Source organism: Melanotaenia boesemani, chromosome 6 (genome assembly GCF_017639745.1).
Source record: "Melanotaenia boesemani isolate fMelBoe1 chromosome 6, fMelBoe1.pri, whole genome shotgun sequence".
In the NCBI taxonomy this organism is placed as follows: domain Eukaryota; kingdom Metazoa; phylum Chordata; class Actinopteri; order Atheriniformes; family Melanotaeniidae; genus Melanotaenia; species Melanotaenia boesemani.
In genome coordinates this window covers 13613043-13634786 of record NC_055687.1, presented here as the reverse complement: position 1 = coordinate 13634786, position 21744 = coordinate 13613043, and the positions used below count along the sequence as shown (strand labels likewise).

The 21744-nt window shown below is 35.7% G+C and overlaps 3 protein-coding genes across 3 annotated transcripts; all 3 read left to right on the top strand.

The window, feature by feature from the left end:
- Positions 1–516: 516 nt before the first annotated feature.
- mrps15 (mitochondrial ribosomal protein S15) lies at positions 517–6258 on the top strand. The gene is made up of 8 exons (XM_041989132.1): positions 517–768; positions 4356–4424; positions 4514–4589; positions 4669–4717; positions 4886–4970; positions 5077–5135; positions 5562–5753; positions 5973–6258. Exons 1-8 carry the CDS (start codon positions 627–629, stop codon positions 6075–6077), a joined length of 777 nt encoding a protein of 258 aa, XP_041845066.1. The 5' UTR covers positions 517–626; the 3' UTR covers positions 6078–6258.
- A 987-nt stretch (positions 6259–7245) lies between these two features.
- LOC121642405 (cornifelin homolog) lies at positions 7246–8851 on the top strand. The gene is made up of 4 exons (XM_041989133.1): positions 7246–7392; positions 7946–8094; positions 8187–8323; positions 8540–8851. Exons 2-4 carry the CDS (start codon positions 7983–7985, stop codon positions 8642–8644), a joined length of 354 nt encoding a protein of 117 aa, XP_041845067.1. The 5' UTR covers positions 7246–7392; positions 7946–7982; the 3' UTR covers positions 8645–8851.
- A 3819-nt stretch (positions 8852–12670) lies between these two features.
- oscp1b (organic solute carrier partner 1b) lies at positions 12671–19159 on the top strand. Its single transcript, XM_041986754.1, has 10 exons — positions 12671–12889; positions 14127–14281; positions 15235–15402; positions 15680–15760; positions 15883–15986; positions 16898–17026; positions 17378–17447; positions 17665–17804; positions 17930–17993; positions 18596–19159. Exons 1-10 carry the CDS (start codon positions 12778–12780, stop codon positions 18713–18715), a joined length of 1143 nt encoding a protein of 380 aa, XP_041842688.1. The 5' UTR covers positions 12671–12777; the 3' UTR covers positions 18716–19159.
- The last annotated feature ends 2585 nt before the right edge of the window (positions 19160–21744 follow it).

Here is a 21744-nt window from a genome sequence, read left to right as displayed (position 1 = left end):
ATTGGACTGATTGTTTTAAGCATGTAGGATGAATATCAGTTCAAATAGAATGAGCCAGTCACAGGCGGAGTAGAACAGACTGTGCCTGAAAGGGTTTTTTCTGGCAACAAAACAAAAACAGATGGCATTTAGAATACTACATTAATGAAACTAATGCAAAATATTAAGCAATCTACCTAAAAATGTTTTGAATTACATACAAACTCAGGATGTTACAACTGCTCCAACATACAGCTCGCATAAGGGACTACTGGTATTTCTCATATACACATGAAAATAAAAGTTTTCATGTGAGAATGGACAATGGAACAAGGAAAGTACTTATTTATTATAAGTATACATACATACATACATACATACATACATACATACATACATATATATATATATATATATACTTTTCTTCTCCTTTTCTCCTTTTCTATTCTTCTTTTCTAAATCGATCGATGTGTTCTGGGATCGGTAGTGCGGGCTGCAGCCTAGTAAACCATTTTTTCTCAGGTCTATACTCGGCTAGTAAAGTCTAGCCAAAATGGCGAACCACATGTAGGGGTCGAGTGTGGCTTAGTGTAAAAATTGAATCATTTTTAAGAGTTCACTGTGCTTAGTTACATATCGTATAAGCCATGTTCATAAACAATGGCCTGCGGGCTGTTCTGAAGTCGTCAGCGGGCGTTTTGCGTGAAAGCTCCACTCTGTGCTCCGCGGTGTCAGTCAAACCGTGGACCTGCAGTTCGGCTTTATTATCTGGACCGACAGTTAGCAGAGGTAGGTGAGGGGAAAGCTAGCATACTTTGCATTCTTTGGAGATTTGCTGCTTTGTGGCGTAATTGTCTTTCTAAAATCCGCATGTTGTTATGCCTAAATGTAGCCAGATGCCATTAATGCCCTTCTTCCTTAGCTAACGTAGTATTGTCACTTGACAAGTTTTATCAACAGTGTTGACAAAACTATTCGATTTAAAAAGGTGACCACTACGAGGAAGAAAACCCCTTTTAAAAATTAATTTAAGGTTATATAGGTTTTTACTCAGTTTTATTAATCTGATTTAGGAACATTAGGTCCCTGTAATGACCCTCATTCATCTTGTTCCTAGGTATAATTAATAAACCATTGAGTTAGACCACTTTTATCTTGACAGTTATTTTTATTTTCTACTATTTTGTAGCCTACTTCTAGTCCACTAAATTATGTATCTTTGACTCCAGTGCATTTATTATATATTTATATTCATAACCCTGTACTGTAATTTATGCATTAAGCGTTAATTTAAATGTTTGGTTTACCATTTACTTTGCATATTAATAATATTAACACATTATGATAGGTGAAATTTATAAATTACAGTTTATAGAGTTTGGGCAGCATAACTGTATAAATGCTGCCCAAAACAGCATATATTGTGCTCGCCATTTAAAAGTCAAGACACTCTTTATTTATCTGTATAAGGGATCTAGTCCTGGTCCTTGAGGGCCTGTGCCCTGCAAGTTTTAGAAGTTTCCCTGCTGTAACACAACTGACTCAAATAAATGGTTAATTAAACAGACATCTGCAGAGCTTCTTGTCAAGCTGTGTCTTATTCAGGTTTGTTGCTTCAGGCAAACATCTAAAACCTGAAGGACACCAGCCCTGGAGGACGAGGACTGAGGATCCCTGCTCTATATTTTCTATATTTTTCTTAGATATATATATATACATACATACATATATATATATATATATATATATATATATATATATATATATATATATATATATATATATATATATATATATATATATATATATAGGTTCTTTGCTAAGCTGTCTGTCAATTAAGAGACAGAACTTTGCTCTATTGAGTTAGATTCAAGGATCAGACAAAGAAAAACTTAAAAATGGACATGGACTGGAGAAATATTCCTCAAGACCACTTTACTAAAAAGTCTGGCTCCCTGAAAGCAAAGTATAAAGAAATGAGGGGTGGCACCATATTTTGCACAGTACTGTACATACAGTCATTTAAATTATTCCCATTACTATCAGATGTAATGAAATAAAAGTTATTTATGGTCATCTAGTGATACATTTTAATGTACCATTTTACATATTTAACATGTGTACTTTAAATCCTGTAATTCAATTCAGTGGCTCCGATAAAACTTAACACTAAAGCATTTAAGATGTTGGTGAAATCAGATTACTGTAGTAAATCTAAGGAAATAGCATTAATAACTCTCAGTAAGTAGCATAGTTGTAAAACTGTTAAAAATATCCATATGTGGAAATATTTCATTATTGTAATATCCACCCAGCTGTTGAAATAGATGAGTAATGCCAAATATATTCATATATTATAAGCCTATTCTAGAAGAGTTAAAGGAAAAGGTAAAATGCACAAAAGAAATTTTACATTGACAGGAAGTTGAAAAGCTACTGTATTTATTGTACCAGAAAAAAATTATAACAGAAAAATTAATAAAATCAGTAACTACAAAACAAGGACCTGAGAAAAAAGCACAATGGCATGCATACTGGTTTAACTAGTGTATTAATGGAAGTAGATAAAGGGTGTTTTAGAAAATGAAAACAGTTCGAGCATTGATGTGGTCGGTATTGAAACTGCATAGCACTCTACACTGTTACTTACACCTTGGGGTGTGGGTTGGGTGTGCTTTGTCAAATAAAACTGATGTTTATTAGCATCAGTTTTTCAAGGTTTACATGAGTCCCCTAAAATATTTTAGGCTAACATAAATCATTAAGGATTAGGATTTTGATATTATAATAAAATGCTTGTTTTTGCTGTGTGTTTTGTGTAGCTACCTCCCCTGTTTTTCACTATCTGCTTAATCTAACTCAACATCTTGCTTTATTATCATGTCAAAAGCATCAAGAGAAGCTATACTTTCATTTCCCCCTTAAGTCTGTGTGATTGTGAGAGCTTATTTTCACACTTTAGCATACTTTATTTTTACTTTTGCTAAGCTGGCCAAAGCAACAATAACTTTAATTGCCTCGCTTGCCTCAAACTCATCTAAATTCTGTTCAGTCACTCGTATGAAGAAAATGTCTGCAAATGTATTACCATGCATTACTTATGAAATGTGAAGCTTTGCATCAGTTGTGCTTGTAGATGCATTTCTCATAAAGAGAGATACTTCAGTGTTTTGAGGAAATTAGATTATTTGATATTTTGATGATAATTAAAAATACCATCCGCTTATGTATGCAGCCATTTACTTTGTGATGCAGAAGGGCCATATCACTTAGATTATTTTGGTCAAGCTCTGAGCATCCTTCAGTCTGTCACAGTTTAAAGTCAAATCAGCTGCATCACCATCCATCCCTGTTTTTTTGCACTAAGGTTTTCCCAAAAGATTTCTGTTAAGAATCTTGTTTCCTTTTTGGAGATGTGAATATGATTTATTCTATACCTGTAAAGTGGAGGTGGATTCTCAATTAAAAAATAAAAATGCTGCTTTGATTGAATTCTTTCACAGAATAAGACAGAGAACCCTCCTGGACCTGTAAGATGCCTTTACTGATATTTAGTTTTGTTATTCTTAGCTATCGTGGAGCCACTTAAAGCCATTTTTAAACTTTATCAGATTTAGTGAATTTTTGTGACAAAAATGTTACATTTTCTTTTTGTTGTTGTTGTGTTTTTTTTTTGTTTGTTTTTTTTTTACTCAATCTTGACATAAATCTACTTTCCCTTTTTAAACTGTGACACATCAATCTGACAGCCACCTGTCGGGAACATGGGAAACATCTGGATTTCTGTTGATTTTGTCCTTTTTGTGCCCTGCGCTGTAGTTTGGATATGTTGGCATTTATTTATTGTTTTTTTTTTTCCAGCCTGTTATATCAACATTAAGTCTGTTAGTCGGATCCCCATAATTAGCTGTTCCATGCAGTGAATAAGATCTATGTGTCATTTTTATGTTAATTGTTTTGTTTGGTTTTTATTATTTTATGTAAATATTACTTTTAGATTTTTTTCCCCCACATTTATGAGTTTTCCTATTAAATAATGTTTGAACAGCTTCTACCTTATACACTGCAAAGTTGGGTCAGCGTAGACATAAATTATACTTCCTTGTTATAAGTTGGATGTAATTTTCAGGGAGTTCAGCTGTTTTTCCCAAACACAGCCAAAATGAAGAGACACAGCAGAGTGTCTGTCAGTTTGGTGCATCAGGACTTTTGTTCCATTTACATTGCTTCTTTAATATCGGTCCTTCTTACTGGTGAATGCCTTCCTGTTGTCCCCAACTATTTTGTTTTTATTCATTTGCTCTTGACTTAAACCTCTTTAAAGGGCAAAATGTTAGTCATTTTTGTACAATTTATTTTTTCTTTTTTTCTCTCAGTTACAGGAAGCTTTGCTGTTCCTCCACCAGTAAGACATTATGCTCGAGCTGCAAAGACAGAGAAGACAGGTATTTAATGAGGCAGTGTTATCATTAAACCATATGTACATCTTTTTTGCTAAATGAAACGTCTTATGTTAGCGTTTGTTTTCTTCCAGACCCTAAGAGCCAGCTCAGCGATCTTCCTCCAACAATGCTGAAAATGGATTATGCAGCTGTTCCTCTTGCTCAAATGTAAAGCCACATATTTGCCTAGCTTAAAACAGTGCAGCAAAAAATAGAGACACTTTACTGATATGTTTTTTTCTTACAGGACTGATGATGTTGTGAAACGTCTACTTTCATTGGAGCTGGCAAGTCATGTAAGGACTCATCTCTCAGCACATCTTATATTTTATCCTGTTTTCATTTTTACATTCTTATGATTGTTTTTCTGTGGATATACATCAATATACTTTTTTTTCAGGAAGAAGTTAAGACCAGTTTGTTTAATATTAGTGACTAACAGTACTGGGAATGTTTGTTTTCAGAGGGAAAAGCTAAAGCTGAAGACAGAACAGCTGATCAAAAAGGTGCAGAGGGATGAGAATGACTACAGCTCAGTAGAAGTCCAGGGTGAGATTCTATGCTTTAGCAATGCACGTGTTCACTCAAATCCAAAGATAAGGCCAAGCTTATGTAAATTTTCTGAGGATTGAGTCCCCTTTCTTCTTCTTTTCAGTGGCTGTTTTGACTGCAAGAATAAGAAACTACCAGGAGCATTTGCTAAAACACCACAAGGTGAACAAAATGAGATTTTTCTTCCTCGCATGCTAATCGAGAAAGAAAAAACAGGTTTCATATATATTACGTAACATGTCTTGTATCATGAATGCTTTCATATAGAACTTTCCTCTCTGCCCCGTTCTGCTGTGATGCACGTATGTGCTACAGGAAATCCTGTGCACTCCCCCAGATTAAATAAACCATTTGTGGCCATAGTCGGAAGTTTCCATGTTACATCACTCTTAAATGGTTTTTTATTCATAATTATACAGATGAGCAATAGAAGTTAAAACTTTAAAACCATGTCTCAGATTTGTAACTATTTCATAAACACAGTAACTGTTCTACATGGGCTTCAGTACGTAGTTGCCCTCTCTTCTTCTGATTTAAGTCTGTTTTGGTCACACTTTTAGTTCCTGTTTATCTTTTGTTTCACGCCAGGACAAAGCAAACAAGAGACGGATGCTCATGGCTGTTGACCGAAGGAAAAAGCTTTTGAAAAATCTTAGGTTGGTTCGCTATGATGCCTTTGAGAAAGTGTGTGAGCAGCTGGGTATCACCTACAACTTGCCCCCAGAGTACTACAGGCGGGCCACCCGCCGCTGGCTGGCAAAGAAAGAGTTCTGCATTAAGGTGATAAATAAGCCCATTATTCTGTTCACATTAATACTTTCTGTGTATAATAATTTGTGCTATTTTTTATTGGTATTGTTTTGTTTGAATAATTATTATTAAAAAAGTGCTTTAAACTTAGAAACTCCACCACATATAGTCTCTCAGGGTGCTGCTGCAGCTTTTTAGGGTGTTATTTTACACCTAACACCCTAACATGTCATGTACTTCTCTTCTCAGGTCTTCAAGGCTATCCAGAAACAGAAAGCAGAGCAAAAGTTACAGCTGAACCAGAGCTTAGACACCACAGAGACAGAGGAAGCCAAACAAGAGGTTAAAGCCTAATAAAGATCATTTTCTGTGCAACAGTCAATTCTTAATAGTGGACTTGTATAAATGTTTTAGTTCCTCTTTCAAATGTGGACGAATTACTTTCTTTTTTTTTGTCTTCTCTTCCCATCATACCATATTTAGCTGTGTTGCTTAAATTAAAATAAAAATGTTCCAGAAAGTTGTGTGGATATTTTCTTTGGGAATCATTTTGTTTGTAACATGACAAAAAAAATCAATTAATTTTATTTGTGCACATTTACTGAAATGAAAACCTGAAATAACAAAATAACAGAAATTCTGAAAATGATAAGTAGGGCACAAATCTAACATCTCATAGTAGAGAAGTACTAACTCTGCTACCTGTGGTTAGACACAGTCCACAGTGTTTTTAAGTGGTGATGTCAGAACTGGTTGTTTTCCATCTGCTGTTAATAATAGTCCTGTTGTATGTACGCAATTAATCATATTCCGTAAGCTTTATATCATTTCATCTTTCAAATGTATCTTTCAGTATATCTCAGTGCACTGTTTAAATGGCTCCCATTTAAGAACTAAATAAAGGCAACTCCATTAACACCTATATAATGTGGGGAATACTCTTGAGTCTCATGAGTATATCCAATACCTCAAAGTCAGAGAAGAGCTAAAGACAAGTTTACAAGGTGACATAACAGATTTAGTTTTAGCCAGTGCAAATGAGGTTAGTGAAGCTTGTGAAGTTATTCTGTACATCATGACAAGAACAAGAACATTCAGAGATCATTTTAGTTTCAAATGACATCACATTTCCACCCCCAGAAATATCTTTTTGAGATGTTTAAAGCCTTCCCTCAAAGTTTTTACTCAATCTGAAAGCAAGGTTTTTGTAGCTGTGTGCAGTTTTGTGCTTCTTCAGATCCTCAGTAAATCCCTCTCCTGTCTGAGAAACTGCATTAATGACATTCTACTTTGTTTGATCCAAACCTCAACCAGAATGACTTGTTGTCTTAGTAGGTTTCATATGAAAGTGTGGTTTAAACAATTCTCACAGCTACAGAGTTCCCTGAACTCTGATCATCTGATGTGAGATAAGAACTCTTCAAATGGAAGTCGTTACCAGACCATGTGGGCCATGATCTGCAGCATTTGACCTGTACTTACCTGCAGTTTTAAAGCAAAGCGACAGTTCTTGTTAATTGGCCCATTTTAATTCACCACAGATCGTTGTCATCCTCAGAAACAGTTTGTTGGCAAACCAGCATTTCGCAGCTCAAGCTCGTCACAGTTTCCTGTGTGGTTGTACAGCTTGTCACTTTGATCAGGAGGAGTTCAGACTCAGACACTTCTGGTAAGTCACAAATCTGTTTCCTCTCGCAGTAAATCGTCTTAAGAATTAACTCTTTTTTGTTTATCAGTTGATTTAGTTAAAATGATTAACATTTGCAAACTATTACAGCGGTCTTTATGTTCTTGAGGTGAAGTAAAAACTTTGTGTACATTTCTTCACATAGCTCCACAATCGTTACCAATTCTGATTGACGTCTCCATCTTGAAACAATTGCCACAAGAAGCATTCAAACAAGCTAGCATTATTAACTATTTCACAAATTCATATAGGAAGGGACTTTTTCTGTCTTATTTGGAGTATCGTATACTTTGTGGAGAGCCTGACTGTTGATAAAGTGATCGAGTTGGCCACAACTATGATTCTATTTTAAAGAGCACTAGAATAGTGTTATTAACTGGTGTTCTATATTAAGTCTATTAATCACAAACTAAAAAGAACATCATATCCAAGTATTTGTGTCACAGAGAAAGATTGATGTAAGCCATCTCTTCTTTCCACCTGCAACAATATGCACTCTTGCAGCAGTGTTAACAGCTCAGTGTGTTCCTCATAGGGCAGCTATATTAAGACCAGCAGATCCAGCATTCCAAATGTCAAATCCAGTGGTCACCCATCAACCTGGTGCAGGCGGCTATGGAACAAATGTCCAGACGGGAGAGTGGAGCACAGGCTTGTGCTCGTGCTTCAGTGACTGTTTAGTCTGTAAGTACAGCTCTGTAATTTCTCCAAATGTAGAGAAACATGTAATTGTTTATTACTTACAATTCTTAATAAAAATTAACTTTGTTGTTTAGGTGCGCTCGGTTTTTTCTGCCCACTTGCACTGAACTGCTATACAGCAAATAAATATGGTGAAAACTGCTGTTTGGGTTGTGTGCCAGGAGGCATGACAGCCATGAGGACTCATATGAGACTGACTTATGGTATTCAGGTATGTTCAGTTTCTTGCCATAATGCACTCTGTAAGGAATCAGGTTAGGAAGGTTTACTGTCTACACCACCTTAGGTCTTGGGAAAGCCAGGGATTTCATGAACATAAGAAATGATGAGTGTTGCCTAAACCTAAAAAACCTGAATTGCAACACATTTCCTAATGCAGAGCTAACATTTTATCCTGTGACTTTTTGTTGCAATTTTTCAACCATAGGGGACCATATGCAATGATGCCCTCATGACCTGCTGCTGTGGACACTTTGAAGTGTGCAGGATGGCACGAGAAATCCGCATCAGGAATGGGGACATTTCACTGTAAAAAGATATTCGCTGATGTCCAGATCACATAGAAGTAATTCTGTTGGTATTCACTGTTGTTGTGTGATCAGCAAAAACAAAACAGCTAACAAAAAATCTGTAGTTCAGTGTATTACATGTCATTTTCCCCACATCCTTATATTATGCAATAACAAAAATAACCAGACTACTTACTGCATTACTGTAAATAAATGGCATTGCTCACACATATTCAGACTTATCATGTTATTTATTTTACATTATGAACAGCTTTATCTTTTGAATATTTTTTTTTACCTTATTTACTTTTCAAAGTGCAACTCAAAAATAAGAAGTTTTGTGGTCAAGTGGCACATCAAGACATAGAAATGTCTATATTGGCAATGCGTCCATCCTGTCATGCTTGGGCTATGAGCAAAAGACTGGTTTTTATTCTCTAATTGTTTTATTTATAAGAATGATTCATTTCTAATTTGGGGATTAATAAAGTGTTGTTTAATTTATTATATTTCTACATCCCCAGCTTTACACTATAAGCATGTTATCCTGATGTAGCAAAATGAATGAATGAATAATTTAAGTGAGTTTGTCATTTTACTTATAAAAGTCTACCACTGGCTGCATGAAGACATACAGTCAGCCATTATTAAAACGTTTGAGTTGCTGACTTTTAAACCTATTTAGTTATAAACTACAAACAAAATAAGTTCTGACACATTTATGTTGACTAAGTCTTTCTGCAGACAATAACTCACAATGGGTTTTCTTGCATGTGTAATGTCTAAGGGACCACATTCTGACTCACATAGGTGACAATTTCAGCGTGTCTGTTGCAACTGGCATGAAATGCAAAGCAATGCTTTCTGATGATAGTTATGACTTCTCACTGTGATTAGTTGCAACACTGCTGCACAGAGGCGCTAACAGCAAAACACGATTTTAAAAGCAAAGTATTTTCAGTCAGCTCTAGGCCTGCAACCAAGTGGGAAGAGCTCAAGCCCTTTGGCTTTAATCTCAGGACTGAGTGGTTTTGGCCAGCATTTGGGAAATGAACTGCTCATCTGTCTGCCTCTGACAGTACAGTGTGCCATGTAAATTTGATTTGTCTGACTTGAGCTTGTGAACTTTTCTGTAGCTTTCCCATAGTTTAGAATTCTATTATAAATTTTGTGTTCAACAAATAGTTGATTGTGTCACATTTCCAGCCACATTAGCTTTATTAGAAAGTTCTGCAAGCTGTGTTTGCAAGGCTGGCCGTATAACTTATAATACATTCAATGTCATAATAAGCAATCGCATTGCTTCATCTGTTTGTGTTACAGCATCTTCATCAGCACTATCCCCAGTCATTCTTTACACTCCAATAATATAGATATGAACAGGTGCACAACTTAATAAACTTACTGTATACTTGTTCCATTTAAACATGTCCATATAAGGCACAAAAACTGACCAATGAGAAACTCACACGGGCTGTTTGAGTCAACATATTGGGTGACAAAATGTGGTCCTGAGTAGCCTACACCTCTTGTTGCAGAACCGCTAAGGCATTATCTGACTGCCTATCTGTACGTTTGAGGACAGATTGCACCAACATGATAGTGTTATAACAGCAGCTTTTAAAGTTGTGGACTGACAGCTCATTGCTGTTGCAGCTGGTGTTATTTCACTAAATGATGGTCTCCATTTTTTTACTTTAGATTTATTTTGCTCATATGCATAAAGCGGATACTTAAATGTTTCTTTGTATTTTCCATCAGTATTTTCCATCATATTATTACAGACTACTTGCCATTACTTCTCAGTTTAGAATTATTGCTTGTTCCACTTGAGTCAAATTTCACAAGGATTTTGTGACACAAAGATGTGGTGTAAAGTAGGAAATGCCACACAAAGTTGCAATGTGATGCTCCAAGAACTTCTTCCTTCACCATTTGCTAAATTCATGCTTTCATTTTTTTTAACTTTGGTGTTATTTTGATAATAATTTAATAATGAAGTAGATCTTAAGTCTCATTAACTATAGTAACATCTATGGTGTTACAAGTCAGTTTTGACCCATTTGTATTTGCTTAAAGAAAAAGCCCAAAAAGAGGGTTTTTAGCACTTTTTTTCCCTTCAATTTCTCAAAGCAAGGATGCATCTGTTTACTAATGTTGACATAAATAGCTCAAAACATGTCTTGATGTCACTGACTTGTAACGGCTTGTGATCCCAGGGGTCAGTTTGATGATATTTACAGTAACTGGCCTGCCATGTGCTTCATGGGGTACTGACCTCCAACAGATGTGATCATCTTGGATTTCAGTTTTTCGGGAATAACAACATCACTAACAGTAATTTCCTCATTAGACACATCAGATGTGTCGTCCTTCTCAGAAAACCACTCATCTGTTTTGCTTTTTTCTTATTTTCACCAAGAATATTGTCTAGAACTTGGCTCAGTGAAAATTTTCTTCTCATTTTTGCATACTGCAAACTGGAGATGTGCATTCTGCAAGTCACCAATTCTATACTGAATGCTGGACATGCCCAGCTTTGTTTGTTTTGTTTTTGTGCAGGTATACATGAAAAAAAACACAAAAAAAGAATCCTCTAAAGCTCAAATGATTGGGAGAGGACGTTGTGAGTGGATGACAGTGCACTTATTTCAGTTTTGGCTCTTATTGCTTTATAATATTATTTTTTACAACTGGATCAAAACCAACCCTAACAAAACAAAGGTTATAATTTCAACTAGAGTGTTTAGTAATTTATTTTATTTATTTATTTATTTAATTAGATGAAATAGAGGTTTCTGACTAAATTAAAAAGCCTCAGTGCAATAGACATATTTATGTGGTTCTTTTACTCATTTAAAACCTATAAACGGACTGGTGCCAACCCTAACACGAAAGGAATAGTTTTATTTTTCCTAACCTAATTTCAGCCACTGGTATCTGCAATTTCATGCTTTAGATCACTACCCAAATCTTGGGACCATAGGTGATGGTTGGGACATAATTACACTAGTAAATTGAAAGTTTTGCTCTCTCTTCATCACAACGGACTAAAAGCCATATCAGTTTCTGGTATTATGTACTATGGCCTCAGATTTAGGACTGATTTTTATATTGCCACCCCATCCAACCCCATTTCCTAGAATCCCCCAAGGTTTGCTGTTGTAAGCCTTCTCCCAAGTCCACAAAACACATGTAGACTAGATAATCACCCCCATGATTATCCCCGGCATATCTGGAAGGGTTAAGATCTGGTCCATTGTTCCATGACCAGGACTAAACCTACACTGCTTGTCTTGAATCGGAGGATCAACAGTCAGCCAGAAGTGTGACCTTCTGATAGTTGGAACACACGCACTGGTCCTTTTTGAAAATGGGGACCACCAACCCAGTCTGCTGCTCAATGCCACTGGCCCCAGACCTCAGTCTGACACTGAAGAAGCAAATCATCCAAGACAGTCCCAAATTATTTAGAACCTTTGGCTACTTGGAGTGAATCTCCTCCACGCCAGGCTCCCCCATGCCAAAGAGCTTTTTTTTTAACTACCTGGACAACCTCTTTTACAATATATTGTGTCAATTTCTCTAAAACCTCAAAATGAATAAATAAATATTAACATTTTTTACGTATAGTGTTTTTAAATTATTTTTAATTAAATGTATTTTTAATTTTTTAATTATTTTTAATTAAATGTATAGTTTTAATTATTTAGAAGTGGTTGCATTTTATTTTATTTATTTTATAAACTGTTGCAACATTTTGTTTTGTTTTGTTTTCTTTATAAACATTGCACAAATTGTTTCTTATCATATTATGAAAACATAAAATGTTATCAATAACTAAATTAAGATTGTATTTATATTCATAACATTATTTTATGCTTCACGAGTTTCATTGCAATTTCAATAAAGAAGGAGTTGCACACACTGAGCACGAAAGATGATAATTTGAAGGAAAGCACAGTGGTTAAAACTCTTGTCTCACTTACGTCTCACTACGTCATTACGTCACTATGCTGGGATTGGCTGATTTCTTCGTGGCCTGGCAACCAGAAAAGGCTTTACCAGTTAGACCCCCCCCTACTAGCAACTAGTTAGCTTCATCCTGTAGTTGCTTCAATTTTGGGAAGGAAATTCGTCGCTTGAGAACACCACCATGTCTTCAAGGACTTTGCCGCTACTTTTTATTAATCTCGGCGGAGAAATGCTGTACATCTTAGACCAGCGACTTCGAGCTCAGAATATACCCGCTGATAAGGCTAAGAAAGGTAGCTAGCTATTCGGCTATAAACACAAATGTCACTCTGTTGCAGTTAACGTTAATGTAACACCGCGATAAGCGCACATTCACTTTCTTCAGTTTGTTCATTTACTGGTTGTTATAGTGGAAATATAATTGATTTAGAAAATATTATGAACACGAGATAAGAGTTAATATTATTTTGTCAGTACACATTTATTCGTTTATTTATGTTTTTATTTACCCACATCAACTACAGCTGGTGTTGTGGAGGACAATGTACTTAACATCTCAGAGCAAATGGCATTGTGAAATAAACATAGCTCTGCTACCAATATAAAGGAATCTGCTCTTTTAGTCAATGATACTCTCACAAAATAATATTAAGTTCTATACGGACTTCTAAAACTACATTTCATGCAATCTAGAAATATAATGAATCAATCTGATTTTTAAGACAGAAGTTAATTATATATCTTCCTTTAATATATGAAGTTTCCACCATAGCTGCCTGGATAGAGGAGGACAGAAAGAGAGGTATTACTCAAAGTTTCAGTCTGATCGTGCGCTTTTGCATTAGTAGCTTTTTGCTCTGCTTTGGCTTATCTTAAATTAGTGCACTGCATAAACAATCAGGTTTGATAAATGGACAATAGACGAGAATTCATATACACCAGCTGCAGTCATCTTAATTGTATAGCCACATGATTTGTGAATTCTTTGCTTCAAAGTAAAGAACCTTGTCAAGAGTTCATGTAGGTTTTTATTCATGTTTTATCACTATTAACAAACCAAAATTTATTGAACTGGCTTTCTGTATTTTTTTGAGACCTTTCTCCAAGCTAATCACATTTCCTTCTTACTCATCACTAGGTGTATTGTCTTAGCTGTCTCTCTCTCTCTCGCTCTCTCTATCTCTCTCTTATTTCTTTAAAGTAAGCTGAACTGCTGCAATTCCAGAAAAAAATAAATCTGTGAGTCAAGTGTAGTTTGCTGATGACGTAGATTGCAATATTGATCCAGAGGACGGATAACAACAGACCTGCTGCCAAAATTGGAGACTGCTAATGTCTTACTATGCTGCTGCTTTTTCAGGTCTTTTGGGGTTAAGTTCTGAATAGAATTATTTTTGTAAACATATAGAGTGCTCATCTGCCTGCTTTTGAGCTTCCAAAATAGAAAGTACATTTGTCTAACTTTAATTAACTGTTTGTGGATTTTTTTTGTTTGTTTTGTTTGTTTTTATATTGGTTGGTTTTGACAAGTTATGAATGACATCATCACCACCATGTTCAACAAAAAGTTCCTGGAGGAGCTTTTCAAACCACAGGAGCTTTATTCTAAGAAGGCCCTGAGGACTGTGTTTGACAGACTGGCCCATGCATCTATAATGAGACTCAATCAAGCTAGTATGGATAAGGTAAGTATTTGCATGCACATTATGCATTCTGTTTTCCTTTTATAGGCTCTTAATTACATACAGAATGATGTTTTAAGAGCAAACCATCATATAAATCTATAGATTAATTCATCTGTTATATTAGGTTAGGTTCACACTGCAGGGCATAATGCTCAATTCGTATTTTTTTTGTCAAATCCAATTTTTTTGAGAGTCTGTTCACATTTCCAATTAAATGCGACTTGTATATGATCTCCTGTATGAACCTTATGCGCACCGAAAGTGTCCCGCATGCATAGAAGACACGATGACATGACAGTGAGCGTGCCTGTCTTCGTGTTTGCATTAACACTGGAGCGTTATGTTGCAATTTTAAAGTTATTGTCAAACCGTAGCCAGCACATTTTCAATGGCATCGTTTTAAGGAGGAGATTACAAAAGAGGAGAGCCAGGTTTTTGGCCATGGCATTTTGTGGAGCAGTGGTAGCCATGTCTGTACAGAGAAACGTGTGGGTACGGAGTCGTAGCCAGGAGTGGTGGGAGAGTGATGCGAGCGCCTTTACAAAAAAGGAGTTTATAAACAATGTTGTGTATGACGTGTAGATCAGATTAATGCTACCTGGCTCTTCAGACTGAGGTTGCATGGCCAAAAATCTGATACTTATCGGCTTTAGGACCACATATCCAAGTGGCCTGGGTCGCATTTGAAAAAATCGGATCTGTATCGTTCAGACTGTTATGAAAAGATCAGATACAGGTCGCATAGGGCCAAAAAATTGGATTTGGGTCACTTCAGTCTGCAATGTGAACCTAGTCTTAGTGATATATTTGTTTGTAATACACTGAAACTGCATTGCAGCACCATTTTTATTCACTGTACTGAATGTGGCTCCCTCTGCTGTTTATTATACAACAGCAAGCATTTATTACCAATGGATGTCTAAGTGAGACTGAGTATCTGTCTTCCTTTACAGCTCTATGACTTGATGACCATGGCCTTCAAATATCAGGTGCTGCTCTGTTCCCGGCCAAAGGACGTCCTTCTCGTCTCCTTTAACCACATGGATGCAATCAAAGACTTTGTGAAAGATACTCCCAGTATTCTCAGCCAGGTTGATGAAACTTACCAACAGCTCATAGAGGTACAAAATGTGGGACTTCACCATCATGGTGTTTGACAGTTCTGTTATTGCCATATATTCTATGGTAGTGTGCCACAATGTGTTTATTTTTTTCCCTCTCTCTTATTGTGTTATTATAATACACACATCTACACAACAAAATGGTAACAAAACATTTCGTTTTGGTGTCTCATGTCTCTACCTATACAGTCCAAGCTACTTCTAAAGATTTTCTTTTTTTTAACAGTTAAGATTATTTATTTATTTATTTATTGTTTTCTTTATTTTTACTTTTTAGATGTATACACCCTTGTCTGTTGGTGAATTCCAGCTGATTAGACAAACCCTTCTTATCTTCTTCCAAGACATGCATATAAGGGTAAGTCTATTGTTTCAGCATTGGAAAAGAATACATTTATTATTATTATTATTATTATTATTATTATTATTATTGTATTTTATAACATGCCTTTCTCTGTATCATTCTTCTTTTTTTGTCAGGTGTCTATTTTCCTGAAGGATAAAGTGCAAAACTCAAATGGCCGTTTTGTTCTGCCCACCAGTGGTCCTGTGCCCCATGGAACACAAGTCCCTGGCTTGATAAGGTTTTTTTAGTTCACTTTTCTTATCTTTCAAAACAAAACACGCTTCACCGTGCAGATACCTGTGACTGAAATTAAATAAGTGGTTTTGATAGTAAAAAGCCTTTGTATCCTCCAGTGATATTTAATGTTTGCCTATTTGTCTTTCATATAGTCGTAGTTAAATGCAAGGATCTAATCTTAAGTAGGCCTTGTCTGTAGTTGTTTTGTTTTTTGTAACAAACTTTTGACTTGAAATTTTAAATGAGTTACAACTTGGATAAAATTTTTGAAGGATTTTATTTGCTAAGTGAAGTGGTTCCCAAACTTATTGTGCAGGGGCCCCTTTTCATAGACAACAATAATGTAATAATGTAAGCAACTATAGATTAAACCATGTCAGTGGCAGAAGGACTCATCAGTTCTTCTGCTATAATGTTAGGCGTTTTAAACGAGGGAACTCTGCAAACTACTTCAGGTGAGTTGAGCTTTCAATGAGACGGATGCTGCATTAGGAAAACAACTCTGCTGTTTACAATCCAATCCACTCTATTTATAAAGCACATTTTAAAAACAAAGAAAAGTCTCCAAAGTGCTGCACGTCAACAATTAACAATAATCAACAATACTGATTTAATATATATATATATATATATATATATATATATATATATATATATATATATATATATATATATATATATATATATATATAATAAAAAAAGAGACAATAAAAAATAAAAAACAATAAAAACAAGTAAAAATATTGAGACAAAATATCAGCAAACTGTGGTCTAGCTTCATTACCCACTCTTGACCATTACCTGGTCAAGCAAAGGGCAAGATTTGCCTCATCATATTTTCTTGTCTTTTATTTTTGGTGGTTGAAATCTCTATTGCTGATCCATCATTGTTTTCCTATCTGGTCGTTTTAGGATTTTTAGCTGTTCTGGTGAAGAACTGAATCGGCTGCAGTTCAACAATGGAGGGAACTACACTTCTGCGCTTCGGGAAGGATCCTTTGAGATTTTTGGTGATAGGGTCACAAAACTTGGCACAAACATGTAAGGTGTTCTAAACTTTTCATATGTGAACATGAGTTTGTGTTTTATACTCTGGCTGTTTTTAGGTTAAATTAAGGACAGAATTTAAATTAGAGTGTAGAGGTTACCTCTCATCCTGGAGGTTTGATAAGTTCATGTTTACACATGATTTATTGATATTATAGTGAGAACGATGTATAAAAGATATATTTTGGGAATTGGAATTTTGGTATCCACTGCTAAATAACAAGAATGAAATTTATGAACCACATATTAAAAAGAAAACATGTACATTTTTTTGTTTTGTTTTGTTTTGTTTTTTTGTTTTTTGAGGCCCACATTGACTAATGGTCATTCTCTATTTTTCATCAGGTACAGTGTAAGCCGCCCTGTGGAAACTCACATGTCTGGTACATCTAAACATTCTACTCAGCACACAAAGGTGACACACTAATGATTTTACTATCACCCAAGAAAATGTTACTTTATACAAGCATATGTTACTTTGACATATTTTGCACTGCTAACAGTACATGATACTGTAAGTGTGTGTGACTTTCTGATGTAGCATTATTGGGAGCAGGAACTTGGATTCAAGGTCTTCAGTTGTCATTAAACAATAAATACATTGAAGTGAACAAACTATTTTGTGTCAACAGGTCAATGCTGCTCCGAACCCTCTGGCTAAAGAGGAATTAAATCTTTTGGCCAAGTTAATGGGAGGATTAGAAGTTCAGAAACCAGGAAACACAGACAGTGGCTTCCGAGTAAACCTTTTTGCCACAGATGAAGAAGAAGAGTAAGTGTCAAAATGTGCACTGTAGAACAAATAATAAAATGACACTGCTACTATCCCGTGTGAAAAGGATTACTGTTTAACTTGAATTCAACAAAACTAACTTTGTAACTCTTTTTTTAACACAGAGAAGCGTTAATATCAAGACCTGATGAGCTTTCATATGGTGTTATAAACATCCAAGCAACAAAGGTAACAAATACTAAGTGTGTGCTCACAAACTTTCTAGAAAGAGTGACATGTCAAGTATTAATCGCACACTAGTTTGACTTTTGCAGCACAATTTCTGGTAAAAATGAGGCCATTTGCAATCTGTTGATAATTGCAGATTACAGACTTCTATATCTCAGAGCTGTGCTCAACCACAGGACAGTTTTGTCCCAGTTATCACTGAACAAACTTTATCCGATCTCAGATTAGGTGTACTGATTAGAGATTACTCTGCTGCATTGCCTTGATGTTTGTTAAGTAGTTGAGCTACAGTATTTTTGCCAGCCAACATGAGTCCAGACTTCATGATTACATTTTTTAAACTAAAGTCTAACAAATCTTGTGTAGATAGATTTAGCCAAAGTATTTTAGTATGCACTGGCCCCAACATATCAGCCCACCAGCTGATAGGCTCTCTTCTACCCCTGTGCCAGCCCACAGGATTGGACTTTAGTCCAACAGACTATAGTCAATGATCAGGGATCTGAGTCTTTACCTGTCTAACAGGATTTACCATAATCAGGTATAAGTCCTGCGATTACCACTACAGCACAGTGACTGTTGGATAATATGTTGTCTTTCAGGACCAGCAGGCCAATGCAGAACTAGCCAAAATCATGGGAGAATTCACAGAGTCTGGAGATCAGTCCACTGGTGCTAGCAGCAAAGGAGACGACCTTTTGGCCATGATGGATGGTCTGTGACACAGTCAGCTCAACAGACATACTCCAAGAATGGAACAGCATCGTCAACACTCTCAACCACTGAAAATCAGCCTGCAGTCTCTACCTGCAAATGCACAGCCTCACACTCAGCCAGAAGACTTTCTTCTTAGGGTGCATTTAAGATGCAGATGAGAGCAGATATTACCTTTTGTTGGCAAATTAGCAGCCGCTCATTTGCATCTAACAACAAAAAATATGTGGTGAGCAAAGCAACGAACTGCACAAAGGTATTATAGTATGTTTGCTGTAAACTGAGAGGTTTTAGTGCAACGACATATACAGTAGGCATATATTTATGTGTTGAACGTGTATATGTGGTAATACCAAAGCATCTGTACATGGTGCTTTTTTATTTTAGCATCTCTTTAATTTCAAACATTAGCGCTTTATCACAAATATTGTTGCATTACAATTTTTGTTAATTTCCAGGCTAATGCCTCATAATTTTATGATTGTTTACTTAACATTTTGTTCTTATTATAAGTCTATCTCATCATTTCATGTGTAAAAGGGGAGGTTAGTAACTATTTCTGTATTCTAATCATCAAGAGCTTGAATGACACGGTGAGAAAATCAAAAGAAACCCAAGTGCCCTTCCTGTTTTGGTTTTAGCTCCTTCAAATGTTTGTTTTTGTTTAAAAAATGTTGAGCATACAATCATCAACCTAAAAGCATATTCCTTTGCCCTGTGGTGTCCATGAGTGTTGAGATAAGGCGTAGAAATGTTTTTCTTCGTGAGGACAGTGGTATAACACAGAGCAATGCATTGTGAGAAGCTGATGAAATATGTAAATATATTTATTGCTAAATGGATTTATTGAATGCAAACTTTTCTGTGTATAGGAAAGTGTATATTACTGCAATTGTTAAATTATTGAATGTACAATTTAGTATTTATAATAAATAGATGAAAATAATTAGATATGTTATCTGCATTTACACAATATGGAATGAACTGATGTGATAAAAATTGAATAACTACAAAAAGAAAAAAAACAACTTATTGCACTTAATAAGATCTAACAGAAGAGGGAGCTGTTTGATCTTTGTAAACATTGGATTGTTTGTGTGAATTAACTACCCCACAGTTTTGCAATGTTTTCAATACACCAGTGCAATCCTTTTAGTACAAAGGAAACAAAAGGACGCCAGTCTAATTTAATTTCCATAGGAGTCCAGGATTCACAGAAATACAAATAAATAAAACATGTCTGGTTATGTTCGTGTGTACCTAAGTGATTCACCACCAAACCAGATCATTAACAGCAACATGCTTTATTATCACAATGATTCCTTGCCTCCAGCACAGACCTACAATAAGAATTACCATGGCAACAGCAAAAAGTGAAATGCATGTTTTGGTTTTGTGTGTGCGTGCGCACGGTCCGCCTGCAGACGAGTCAAAGTGAGACTGTCTGCACTCCCCCATTCAGCCACACTCATACACACACAAACACAGTGCATACCATGTAGGCAAGCATGCTGAGACATTTCTCTGAATTGATCTGGGGGAGGAGGATTCTTGTGGTCTTCCCAATAATCAAACAAAAAAAGACACCAAAAACACTTAGTGCCCTGGGGATATGGCCTATTTACAGAACAAACAGAAACCAGAGCCCCTGCCAGTCATCCTGCAAGACTTCACTGAAGTCATCAGTACTTACTAGAAAGTATTTCATAATGAATTTTGCAAGGTTAACATTTTTATTTTTTCAAGAACAAACTTTGTAATAGACGTTACTTTTTTCAGGTAAAGTTAAAAACTTCTACAAAGGGCAGATTTTCACTTGCCATTCAATGTAATTTACAGATAATAGAGAGTGTGCTTGTAAACTTAAAATCTTTCTTTCAGCATGTCAGATATTTCTTTCCCAGAACATTTGTTATAGTTATGACTCAGTTTCCTCTTTAAAGAGTGCGGGCAGGACACTGTAAAGCCACAGCTTGACATGTGTTTCTTGTGGCTATTAGCATGCTCTGCTGAGTCAAGACAGGAAGAAAAGTGCAACTCAAACAAGTATTTGCCATTTAGGATGCCCTCTCTGTGTCTGTTGTATCTGCCCACTGGTTGGAAAGTGGTAGCTGTAGGTGGAATGTGAGATTAATCAGTGAGTCTAAATTGGGAATATAGGTGGGCTCTCCTAAATGTCAGTCACCCAAAGGTTTGCTTGCAGAGTAAATGAGTAAGAAACTGACATTTTAGACAGCTCAGTCTGTGGTTGTGCGCTAAAAGAAATTACACAAACACTCATTTCAATACACAAACAACATTCTAGGTGGTATCTATATCGTATAACATGCAATTAACTGATCAAATTACTGATCACTATATTAGTTTGTCATATAGTTTTCCTAAATTTGATGCATTCTAGTAAATATGTATAGTATTTCTTTGACAACATCTACATTCAGGAAGAAACTCTGGAATCCTTGGAGATTGAAAAAGGCTTGTGAGACTGAACATTGCACTCCTGAGCTTAATTTCTGCTGAGACCTTTTAAAACTATTTTAAAACTTTGTTCAGTTAACCTGTCTTTTAATTAATTTGCAACTCTTTTTTGCTGGTTTTCATCTCCCCCTTTATACTTTCTGAATAATTTGAGTGTTTAAAATGTCATTCTGAATAATTTTTCACCTTCTTAATAATTCTGAATATGCGTCTACCCGTTTAGTAATTTGTGCCCATGTCTCCTGAGATGCTTGGACCTGTGGCCAGAAAGCTTTTTTTTAGTAATCATTCCATGGAATTTAATGTGCAAGACACAAATATATTGTTACATGCACCCACTGACATTCGCTAATAGTGTTTCTTACAACACATAAAAAATGTTAATATTTTGAATTTTTCCCATGCAAACTATCATGATGTAATGAAGTCATTCAGCAACTTTTTTTTAATATGCAAATAATTTCATCATCAGTGTGGTAACGTTTACTAGGAAACGAGTGGTGGCATTGGTCGATGATAGCTGTCAATCAGAGAAATGCTTGTGCGTCATTTCCGTTGT